We start from the raw sequence: 11,869 nt of genomic DNA, 5'->3' as shown, positions 1-11,869 counted from the left end.
AAGGTTTTACAGTTTCTGGCTGTTCTTTCTGTCTTCCCTTCAGATGTCACAGCATTGGCGGATTTACACATGCCCGAAGGCGAGATGAAGGTGCCCACATGACGTCTGACGCCATTCGGGTGAAAGGTTTTTGCTCAAGAAGAAGCGAAGGGCCCGGATGGGCATGAATTTTGTTCCAACTATTTTGCATTTTTTCTATTGGCTATTTAATTAATTGTTTCTCTAAAAATAAATGCTGTGGCCCCCCCACATACCCACAACAAGAAACACGGTGTGGTGTCCATTGATGGCTGGTTTAATTTTGCGAGGATTTAAACTTTCCGGGTCAAGAGCCTGAATATCTTGGGCTTAGTTTACAAGTCCCTGCAGTCTATAAGTAACTACACATTGTTATAGTGACAATCCTAAAACGAATTTCATCATGGATGACAATGTGCCAACTTATCAACGTCGTATCATTACTGAATGGATTTCAGTGACTTAGGCACCTCAAATGGAGCAACCTCTACTTTTTCCTAACCTGATTCCCACTGAAAACCTATGTCGCAGTGTAGAGGCCCAGAAACTCAATGATTTGCAGATCACCCTTCAAGAAGTGTGGATTCTATTGCGATAGCCATGCCTCAAGCAGCCAAGAGAGGGAAGGTGGTATAATGAAGGAATGAGGAGGTGATGATGATGATGGTGGTTATACTTGTGACAGGGAGGCTCGTGGCTTGTGAATCCTCCACTGTGCCCAGCTGTGATGTTGCAGGTTTATCATAGCGGGTAGCTGGGGTCTCTCTCCTCTAAAACTCCCTGCCAATGATGAGGCCAATGATGAGGCCCAATGATGATGGTGGTAGTAGCTTCCCCCTCTCTGTATATAGTGTCCCTTGCCTGATGGCATATGAGAAGGCCCTTGATGTGCTGGTGCGGACTATTGCAGAAGGGACACAGAGAAAGAAGGATGGATGGAGGCAGGAGGCAGCGGGGTAAACCAGACAACTTACTTTACTGAAGAACTTCCATAAAATGGAGGCACAATACTTGGTGACAAGCTGGTAAATGGCTGGCTGAACTAAACATGGGGTCTTCGCAGCCAGTGCCCTCACGCCATAACCTTGTCATAAAACTCTCCTCTCACTCACAGCTTCACTACCTCCTCACAGGACCTCTCCTCAACTGCCCCTCACTTTGACTCACTAACTGGGGGACGGCATATATACGTTCCCCATACACGGCAATAGGCGCACGTCGCCCTACGGGAGCGGTACAGTGCAGCACATGTGCGGCGCCGTACTGTTCCGCAGCCGGAAGAAAGATAGGACATGTCCTATCTTCCGCCGGAACACGGCACCATGCGCCACATATCACTATGGAGAGGAGCGGAGGTGAGCTGCCGTGTGCCCGCCGTGCTACGGTACGGCGGGCACACGTTAATGTGAATGTAGCCTAAGACTGCTTAACCACTTTATCTAACAGTTGGTTTTAGTGATGGGAAAACTCCCACTTTCTGGACATCCATCCAGATCTCATCAGCCTGTAGTAATAATAAGCAGCCACTAGCGGTCAGTATTACACCCTAGGGACAGAATAACATTACATTTGTCATGACAATTGCATTACATATAGTAAATATGATGTAGTGTATATAACAATTTAGGAATGCCCTCATTACACTGAACCTCAGCAAACAGTTGACTTGTGGACAGAATTAGATGTTGTTGGCAAGCCATAAATTAAATGATGTGATATGGATCTAAAATAGCCGTGTAGTCTGTGACACCTCAGATGTTTTAGATAAAAAGTTACCCGGTAAGACTTGAGTCCATTATATTGTAGTAACTCAGCCAAGAGAGGATGGGCAATAAGGAGATGAAAGCCTGAGAAGAATGCAATGTCATGGACCTTGACAAAACTGCACATGACAGGGGTCCTACCTCTATTCCAAAAGAAATAATCATTTACAAATGTTCAAAGACATCCCACCAGCAGCCGGACAAATGATAACTGATCCTTCTCTCCATGAAAATTTACTAACTTTAAATAAAAATAAAAAAAATTCCACCGGTTCAGGCCTATTTATTAATTACTCCCAGGGCCAGATCTGGCGAGGTGGGGAGGCCCCTGGGCGCAAACTGGTAGTCCTTCCAAAAATATTTTTAAATAAAGTAAATTATTCTACCTGGAAACAATATTTCTTCTCCTGAAATCCCAGATAACAGAATTGCCCTCAAACGGATAGAGTGACAATTTTGGATGGCTGACAACTCATGACCTATCCCCAGAAAGGGATAGATGTTACCTACTGTAGAAAGTGATCTGCAATTATGGTTGGCACAAGACACCCGCTTAGCATCCATATTTTTCAGGTTCCCAAGGTCCGAGTCACAAACACGGAAAATATCAGGACCTGCTCTGAAAATTCTACAGATCAGTGAAAATCCGAGTTGTGTGCATGGCTCCATTTAAATGAATGTGTCAAAAAAAAAAAAAAAAACAGATTTCTGATTTTAGATCAGGATGCCACCTATTACTTTTCTGAAACTGATTTAGGGGCGTGGTCCATCTCGGCAATACATTGATCATACCTTATAGTTTGTTGTATTTTGTCTAGTATATAACACCTTGTGGTTGGTTCCTTTACATGCCAAGTTTGCTCATTGCTGATGTCTTTCCTTCATGCCCAAATACCCCAGTCCAGCAAACTGTCTCAACTTCTGTTTTCATAGACGTGGCCTCACTGGCTGATAATCATTGTGCTAGTTTTTGTTACATACTGGCAGTGTAAATTGCCAGGTGTTGTTGACCCATCTAATACTGCATTAATCTCATGTTAAGATCTTTTAATGAGCGGGTGATTTTTTTTTTTTTAACCTCTGGTTATGTACAACTGTAATCTTTCACCTATTCTTTATGCCCTAGAGCAGCAATTGGCTAATCCATGTGGATGAAGACAGAATAAATTGCTCTGGTGCAATACAAGTAATATGTAATCCCTATATTTGTGGCCAACATTAAGAGCAGGATACACAGTATTAAGATTTCACTGTGACTCCACCTTATGTGTTTTGAGCAAAAATCATCCACAAAATTATCTACAAATAAATGGACTAAATTCAAAGGAAATCTACCAACATGATAAACCAGGGCCCCTCACTCATAGATACAGGCACTGTGACTGTGGTAATCTTCATATATTTGTTATCCAATCAACTTTTAAAATTAGGAGACAGTGTGATGGGGAGGGGTTTTACCAGAAACTATCTGTGCTGCAGCTGCTCAGACTGTTAGGCCCCTTCCACACTTGTGAGTGTGATGCGATGAACTCGCATCACACTCGCAACGCGTGCTGCCCAGATCTCCTGGCCCGAACACTGCAAACCAGAACTGAACTCAGCATGTCAGTTCAGTTCTGGTTTGCAGTGTTTTGGACAGGAGCTCCGGGCAGCACGCGTTGCGAGTTCATCGCATCACACTCGCAAGTGTGGAAGGGGCCTTACACTGTGCAGTAGTTCTCTCCCCCTACATATATAGGTCACCACAAGTACCACCATACCCATTTATTTTTTTCCAATGTTATTCAATAAAAACTAATTTAGTTTATTTTTGCATCACCATGTTTTCAGAGGAATAACTCTACCACCAGAATCAAGGATTGATCGCAAAGGAGCCTGAAGGGCTCCAGGCTCCATAGGTGTTAATGGAGACTGGAGCCACTCAGGCTCATTTGCATACAGTCTTTCATCCTGGTGGTGGATTTCCGTTAAGCGGTCTTATTTTGAAACGAATAACATTTCCTGATCACATTTTGGGGGATGTTACCAGAGTCCCTCTGTGCAGTAACTTCAGTCTATTACACTGCTACCTCTGCATTTACATTTGGTATTTGTTACTGGCTTTAGTCTTTCCACTTTTCTCCTACTATATAGTAGAATGATGGAGGCCCAATAAGGAGAATAATAGTTCTTTAATACTAGGCTGTTCTGGTATTTTCACGAGTAAAGCGGGTCAGAGTGTGTTCTTACATATCTACTTAGATGGTTGGCATAACAACAATGGCATTTCACACATTCTATCCATATCAACATCTATTCATTGCTGGATGAGATTATTACAACACACAATAGTCAGCTCCGGGCACTTAGCCGGTCATACATCTCCACCTAGTGGCAGATTCAGTATTACTAGGTTTTATATGCAGTTATTGAGGCAGCTAGTTAAAGGGAACCTGTAAGTAAGAACAGGCACAATAAACCTTACTCACCTGCCACGGAGCCTTTGTTGAAAAGTGGCATCCTGGTTTAAATCTGCCTCCTTCCACCAGTAAAATAGGAAGCTTTTTCTGCCTTTGTCTATGTTGGCCTCATCCACTGATGCGTGGATCTGCCAACAACAAGCGGGAGTTGTGGCTCACTGGCAGCATGGAGAAAACATGACTCTTCTCTTCAGAATTTGACTCTTTGCTACTCATTTGCATATCAAAAACAAGGGCTATACTGAAGACACTGTGCCTCAGTGGAAGATCATTTCAGGTGATTTGAGGAGGACTTTTAACTCTTTACCAGAAGGTATAACTGGTATGAGGAGTACAATTCTGGTGACAGGTCTACTTTGGGCTAAAATCAAAAGTCAATCTAGCAGGAAGGAGCACTGCAAGCCTGTTATTTGCATGATGTGGGACTTTAACTTGATAGGCTAGTTTTATTAATTACAGTTATTCCATATAGAATTAGCAGACAAATGTGAAAAAAGATTATTTTGTCATTTTTCAGATTTAAGTAGTAAAATGTAATAAACTTTTACCAAAATATGGTAAAAACACTAACAGCTTCAATTTTATAGATACCGGGAGTTCTCACTCTACGATCACCTCCTTATTACACAATAAATCACACCAAATTGACTGGTTGGATCCCCTTTATTCTGTACATACAGAGTTTATAATCTTGCCAAAATATCTATAAATGTAATATATGCATCGTAACATAGTCAATCTTACAGCAATACTAAAATAACCAGGGACAGATATTTTGGCAAATATTTATTACCCATTACCATGAAGCTTCCGTCGTCCCTCGGACTTGATAGGAGTGTTATCAGACCACTGCTATATACACACATACTGAGAGTAAAAATAGGATCTCATCTGTTAGTGGAAACATCCAGTGTTTTACCACCGTTACACCTTCCACCTTGTAGTATACACAAATGTCCAGCAGATGGCAGGAGAGTACAATATGCCCCCCTGTATAAAATAGTTCTAGGTCCTCTCAACAGTCAGACAGGACTGGGATCAGGATCATTAAAAGAATTTCACACCCCGGCTGTCATTTAGTGTGATTATCTCCGCTTTGTGTTCCATCTGTAAGGCTTCCAATGACCTGAGGAGCATGGCTTCATCCAATCCATGGAATTCTGGAAAACAATCAACATTAGCTTCAACAATCATAGGAATAATGGAAGAAGCTTACCATTAAATCCTAGGGTCTTTCTAGTTATCTACCTACTGGGTGGGTAGTCAGTATGTGACCAGTGAGGACCCAATACCCTGAAGCTGCACCAAGCAAATGTACCAGAGGCTTCCTGGCAGGACTCCTTGAAGACACACTAAGAGTCCTGAGGACCCCGCCCACATAAAGTGATTGACAGCTCTATCCCTGTACCAGCAATGTATGATAGTAAGCTCACTGCTGCCACTGCACCAGGGGAGAGGCTAACATGCAAGTGGGAGAAAGTTTAGAATATTAATAATAATTTAGAATAGTAATGTGCACCACTGTCTGGACTACATTCGGATTTTGTGCCCAGGAGCCTCCACCTACCTTAATCCAGCCCAGTAGAAGATTTTACAATAGTTGTTAAGGCATTTCTCTGATATATATCCATAAGTTTACAGTTGAAGGTTACAAAGCAGATGTAACATCAAAAAAGAAATGGAACATAGAATATCCAGCTGGCATTTTCTTACCTTCCCCTTCTGTGTCATCTCCATTCATCAGCTCATAGAGGGTGAACACAGAATTGGTCATTCCGTTCTTAGAAACCTTAGAGAAGAGAGGAAAAAAATTATATACGTGGCAGCTTTAAAACAGTGTAAATGATATACAATAAAAAATGACACATTGCACATAAACAAACCATTTTATTTTAGGGCTCCAACCATCAGGATGAGAAAAAAAGGCCCATGAGGTACTGACACATTCTTTTCAATGGGCTATTTCACACCGATCCCATGTTGTCAATGAAAACAAAAAGAATTAGCTTCACATTTTTTCACGGACTACTGATCATCTATATGTATTAGGGAATTAGAAATGCTAAAATTAACACACACATGTATAAATACATACACACAGGCAGTTTGTATTTAAGTTGAATTTGTATGCAAGTTGGAACTGGTATAATTATTAAATGTAGCCCTTGACAAAAAAAAAAAAAAAAAAAAAATTGTCCTACTGCTGTCATGTAAACATGGATCAATAGAGCTTCATTACAGACACTTTACTGCTGACCATCGCAGCCTGGAGAATGAGCCAAAAATCAGCTTGATCTACTTACCCATTGGTATATTACTTTCCCCCACTCATCTGGTCTTCTCCACATTATAAGGAATCTGGTTTTGTTTTTATCCAACCATTCCAAGTTACCTACGGTTAATAGATATGGCAAGTCATACAGGGAACTGGACAAGAGAAACGACGGGTCCTTATTTATATAGGTTTATATGCACTAGTGTGTTTCAGGCAGAAAACTCCAATGCAGCTTTCACCCAACCTGCTCTTACTTTTCGACTTCCCTCACAGCAACAATAAATATATGTACATATACACAAATATATCATGCTTTAAGTCCAGTTCCCAAAACAGTGAAAAAAAAACACCTATAACACACACTAACACACACACTAACACACAAGTTGCCTATTAAATCAATGTCATAAGCAGCAGAAGAACAGCTGTGTAAAGGGGTAATCAGTCTTTACACCAGCAAAATGGTAAGAATTTAAACACTAAAAAGGTTGTATCAATTAACGAAAAGTGCATTTAAGAAAGCATTTCATTTTCCATCAAAATCACGTATGATAATCCAGGGGCAATTACTAGTAGATCGAGGCACCAACTGTACCAATCTTATATTTCTTTTCCATGGCCTCCTTCCTTCTAAAATCAAACTTTTAAAAATATTTAAATGAGTCGAAAGACTCTTGGGTGTGTTACCAGAGGACCTCAGTGCTGTAGGTATACTGGCTGATACACTGTACAGGAGCATGTCTCACCCTCTCCCCAGGCTCCCTTGGCACTTACCCTGCCCTCTGCAATCTACAGGTTGCTCCTGTACAGGCCTTTGAAGCTATAACATGGAGGGGGGGGGGCTTTTGTAATGCCCCAAAGCCTTTCGGGCTTATTAGAATAATTTGAAGATTTGATTTTAGAAGGAAGGGAGGCCGTGGACAACGAATGGTCACAGTGCCTGGATCTATGAACAAGTGTCCCGGGTTTATCATGTTTAATTTTGAAGGTAGATTTCCTTTTAAGCATTAAATTTTTATTTTGAAACAGGTTAAAAAAAAAAAAAAAAAGAGTACCTTTTTTCCTGAGTTCCTCTAAAACCACCTGCACAGACTCCAAGGACAACTTTCCTGGATAATGTCAAGGAAAGGTGAAATAACTGCGTAATAAAGTGGCGGAGATTGCTGGATACAGCAAAAACTATTCTGTCCCCCTCTCTCGTATCTACTTCAAAATAAGAAAAAGTCTGTAATTTCAACTTCTATACTATAAATCTGTGACAGGAAAGAATCTAATCAGTTACAGAATAATACAGTTTATCTATACAGCATATTTCTGTAATATAAAGCAAGTTAATTTTTACAAAAACTGGACCATCAAAAGGAATTATGAACAGAACAAGGGGGCCAAGAGCAGCAAGTAAGAGACTGTCCTTTATATTACAGGAAGGTGCTGGCAGATTTCCTTTAAAGATCCTGGCACTGTGACGCTAATAATCTTATATTTGCTATCTATTGTCTCCTTTCTTTCACAAACAACTTTTAAAATTATGCCATGAAGGCTCCTGGTTGTGTTACCAAAGCCCCTCTGTGCTGCAGTTTCACACACTGTATCACCCTCCGCCTTTACCTGGTGTAATCCCATGGCAGCAGAGGAAGTTTTGGTACACAGTGGGAGGGGCAGTCATGCTCTGGCACAGTGTAACAGACCCCCAGAGCCCTTCTGACTCGTAAGCATAATTTAAAAAGTTGATTTTAGAAGGTAGGAGGCCATGGATAACAAATATAAGAAAATTACCACAGTCACAGTGCTGGGATCTGTGAGTAAGTGTCCCTGGTTTATCTTGCCTAATTTTGATGATAGATTTTCTTTAGAGGCACAACTGTTACGTCCCCCCCCCCCATAAATCAATAGCTCTTGGGATGTAAAACAATTTTGACTATTATCTTGGTTACCTACATGCAGCAGTTTCTTTGCCATCCTCCTCAGATTACCTCAGTGCTCAATTCCTCTGCCAACAAATCCTGGAGTCTATCCTGTAAACAACTGTACGGTCTTACAGAAGGGAAGGGGCTGCTACTCCCTGCTCACAGGGGAGGAGGTCATGTGACAAAGCTCTCTCTGTGTATGTAGCAGAGCTGGATGTGTTCAAGACTGTGGATACAGATGTCTCCTGCAGAGAATAGTGAGGTACAAGATCTCCCCTGTTCCCTATCATTTCCTCCATCCCAGTCTGTGGCTCTGGCTTTCTCTTTACCCCATGCTCCTCCCATCCCTCACCTTGTCATCGGCAGTATCAGCTCCGTGCAGAGAAACTTTTAACGCTCCCAAAGCACAGGCTATAGACTTCGTGTAACTGTTTTAGTAATAATTTTAACCACTTTTTACATGTTCCCTGCTCCTCCATGTGATGGAAGCTGCCAGGCGGTCACCATATACCTCCTGTATGTGCACTGTGCAGTGTTCAGTGGATTTGCATTAATATAAAACTTTACGCTCTAATCTAAATTCCGGTCATAAAAAGATACTGTACGATAGAGCAAAGTTAAGGATACTTTGTATTTTCTTATTGTTGAACAAGGGACTCTCCTGGATTTCCATGACATTCATAGCATACAGCTTGTTATGGCGGCAATAAGACAAGACTAGGGAACTCCATGCTGATAGCTGCTTCTGACGGGTATCAACATTAGGCTGTAACCTGCAAAGATAATGCAGGGGGGAAAAAAAATGTAAAAAAGGAAGGAGACATGAGAGGTATTAAAGAGGTTCAACTATCGAATTCCTGTGGATGAATACTCCGCAGTGGAAAGGCAGATTATTTTCCTACATTGTGTCTATGGAATTCCCATACCCTACAATGCTACTGCATCAACTGCACTGTACGAAAACTTCACAGCTAATACACTGTGTGTGCAGACAGCCTTACTGGTTACATACATAGTGTTGTGTGCGTGTTCGGGGCCCATAGAATTTCAGGAACTCGCAGTATCACTATTGGCGCCGAGTCCAGTAGAAATGGAAATACAGCTGACACACAGACCATGGCATCTAACCGGATGGGACCTTATAAAGATGGTGTTATAAAGTCTGTACTCGCTCTTTAGCATTCAGTAGGTTCATTCTCTATACAAGAGATTACTGTAACAAAGCTGGTTCCATTTTGATTATATAACTTGTGCTCTCAGTTTAATGTTCCATGATCAGTTGGCATAGTCATGGATCAACTCCCATGCTCTTTTAAGGGGTTTTCCAGGAAAACCCTGTAGGGACAAAGCTGGCAAAATATAGAAACTGTATCACTGAAGCCTAAGAGGAAGAGAAAGTGAACAGATCTTTAGAACACAGGACATCTCAAAGCGCCAAAGACCAAAAGTACCAGCGTGACACAAGATTCGGATTCGGATTCCACATATTAAAAGGGTTCTCCCACAAGACACAAAATAGGTGATCCAGGGGTCCAACTACTGTAAAACCAGGGAGTTCCCAAATCACCTGTTTTGTATGGATCCATATATATGATACAAACAAGTTTCAGGGGGGGGGGGGACTGGGGTTCTTGTGATTGCTGTGGCTCTAAGAATCCAGACCCTCACTACTGAGACACTTGTCCTGTCCTGTGGGCAGGACTGTTTATTATTTTAAAACCCCTTTAACATCAAAGCAAAGACTTTGCCTTTAAATCCGAATTCGTAATGAAGACAGAAGCATCCTAAAGAAAAGTCACAGTAAGTTCACCCAGCAGTGAAAGTGTTAAACATCCCCACTACCTTGATTCTACCAGAACCAATAAGAAAAGCACCTCTCTTGCACGGGGTTCTTCCCCCGCATCATGCTCTACAATCCCCCCCAATTATAAGACAAGGGTCACTCACGTGTAAAACGGGGGAAAGTTGTACTGCCAAGGCCACTCAAACCCCATCTTGGCGGCGTGCCCTAAAATCTCTTCCGGCCAGGGACAGGAGACGCAGGGGTTGGATGGTTCCTGGTTCCCACTTGCGAAGCGATCCGGTGCTGCAAGCTCATTGGTAGAGAGTGACTGAGGGGCGGGAGGGCTTTGGAGGCAGGCGGAAACGGCTAGTTGGCTTCTCAACAGGGATCAAACCTAATAAAGGGAAACAATGACTGAAATATATGAAGCACAAGATGACACTTAGAGGTGTTTTTCCACAAAGGCAATTTAGGCTGTATCAATGAGATAGGGCCCAACTTGCTGATCAGTGGGGGTCTCAGTGCTGAGACGCCCACCAATTGCGAGAACGAGGGGTCCAACCGATACCTCGCTGCTCCTCAGACTAATGGAGCAGACGACCGTGCATGACCATTCTAATCTCTATGGAGCTGACAAATTACCGAGTGCTGCTGCCACCGATCTCCCTCAGCCCCATAGAGATTAATGTAGCAGAACCGTCATGCTTCGTCTGCTCCGTTAGTCTGATGGAGTGAAAAGGGGTCCGGGACCCTTCTTTTTCGTGATCTACAGGGGTCTCAGCACGGACACCCCCACTGATCAGCAAGTTAGGCCCTATCCTGAGAAAAACCCGCAGAAAACTGGGAAAACCCCTTTAATTTATCAATTTAAACCAACTTTGTTAAAAAGACAACACACACAAAAGGTTCACCAATAGTAAAATAACTAAATATACATAATAAATAAGTCACAGTAACCTGTATAGAGGTACAGTCCTCAGGACAAGTATTGCACGTTACCCAGAGGAATAACAGAGGACACATACACACACAGCACATACACAGACCAGAGGTGGACACCACCCGAGATGTGTCTCTCCTTGTTTTGTCAGGGGTGCACTCTAGAGGGGCTGCTGGGAGTTACATATTCCTCAGCATCGCCCCCTATAGAGAAATGACCTACCAGGTAACCTCACTACTTCTCACCTGGCTAAAAGTACAAGTATCAGCCAAACCCGGAAGTGACCTCAGCCACCAGGAACCCTGTCACAACCAGAATGTCCGCCCACCGGAAGTGACCAAGACTGCACATGTGCAGTTAGGACCAGCACAACTCAGCGCCATCTTAGAGACTGGCAACGCTATACAATTAATGAAAAAGTTGAGCGCAGAATTGCTAAGGTGAACGGGAGGAACTATACAGCTGGCACAGAAGGAAAATGGTGCACCACAAAATAAAATAACAAAGAATAAGCACCTTGTTAAATAATATGCATCACAATATCAATGTATGGGCTGCGAGACGTGTAAGAAATACATAGACAAGTGCTATAGTGCCACCTAGTGCAATAAAGTAAAAAGTGCATGTGACACACAAAAAAACAGTGTACACCCATGACAAAGGAGTGAATCATTCATTATACTAAAATAATACATAAAAACTGGTTTCATGGTAAAATGCATAT

At 42.2% G+C, this 11,869-nt stretch overlaps 1 protein-coding gene across 4 annotated transcripts; it reads right to left on the bottom strand.

Annotated features, from left to right (window-relative positions):
* Positions 1 to 4,884: 4,884 nt before the first annotated feature.
* Positions 4,885 to 11,513, bottom strand: VPS25 (vacuolar protein sorting 25 homolog). 4 transcript variants are annotated; one of them, XM_072111759.1, is made up of 7 exons: positions 11,391 to 11,513; positions 10,370 to 10,599; positions 9,050 to 9,195; positions 7,571 to 7,624; positions 6,544 to 6,632; positions 5,954 to 6,029; positions 4,885 to 5,400 (listed from the first exon to the last, which is right to left on the bottom strand). In XM_072111759.1, exons 2-7 carry the CDS (start codon positions 10,414 to 10,416, stop codon positions 5,288 to 5,290), a joined length of 525 nt encoding a protein of 174 aa, XP_071967860.1. In that variant the 5' UTR covers positions 10,417 to 10,599; positions 11,391 to 11,513; the 3' UTR covers positions 4,885 to 5,287. The 4 variants fall into 4 exon arrangements, with proteins under 4 accessions (XP_071967860.1, XP_071967861.1, XP_071967862.1 ...); XM_072111760.1 differs by lacking the exon at positions 11,391 to 11,513 and adding an exon at positions 11,246 to 11,370; XM_072111761.1 differs by lacking the exon at positions 11,391 to 11,513 and adding an exon at positions 11,231 to 11,361.
* Positions 11,514 to 11,869: the final 356 nt, after the last annotated feature.

The sequence above is a fragment of the Engystomops pustulosus genome, chromosome 6 (genome assembly GCF_040894005.1).
Source record: "Engystomops pustulosus chromosome 6, aEngPut4.maternal, whole genome shotgun sequence".
NCBI classification, from domain to species: Eukaryota; Metazoa; Chordata; class Amphibia; order Anura; family Leptodactylidae; genus Engystomops; species Engystomops pustulosus.
Note: the sequence above shows the minus strand (reverse complement) of the source record. Positions and strands in the feature narration are given on the sequence as shown.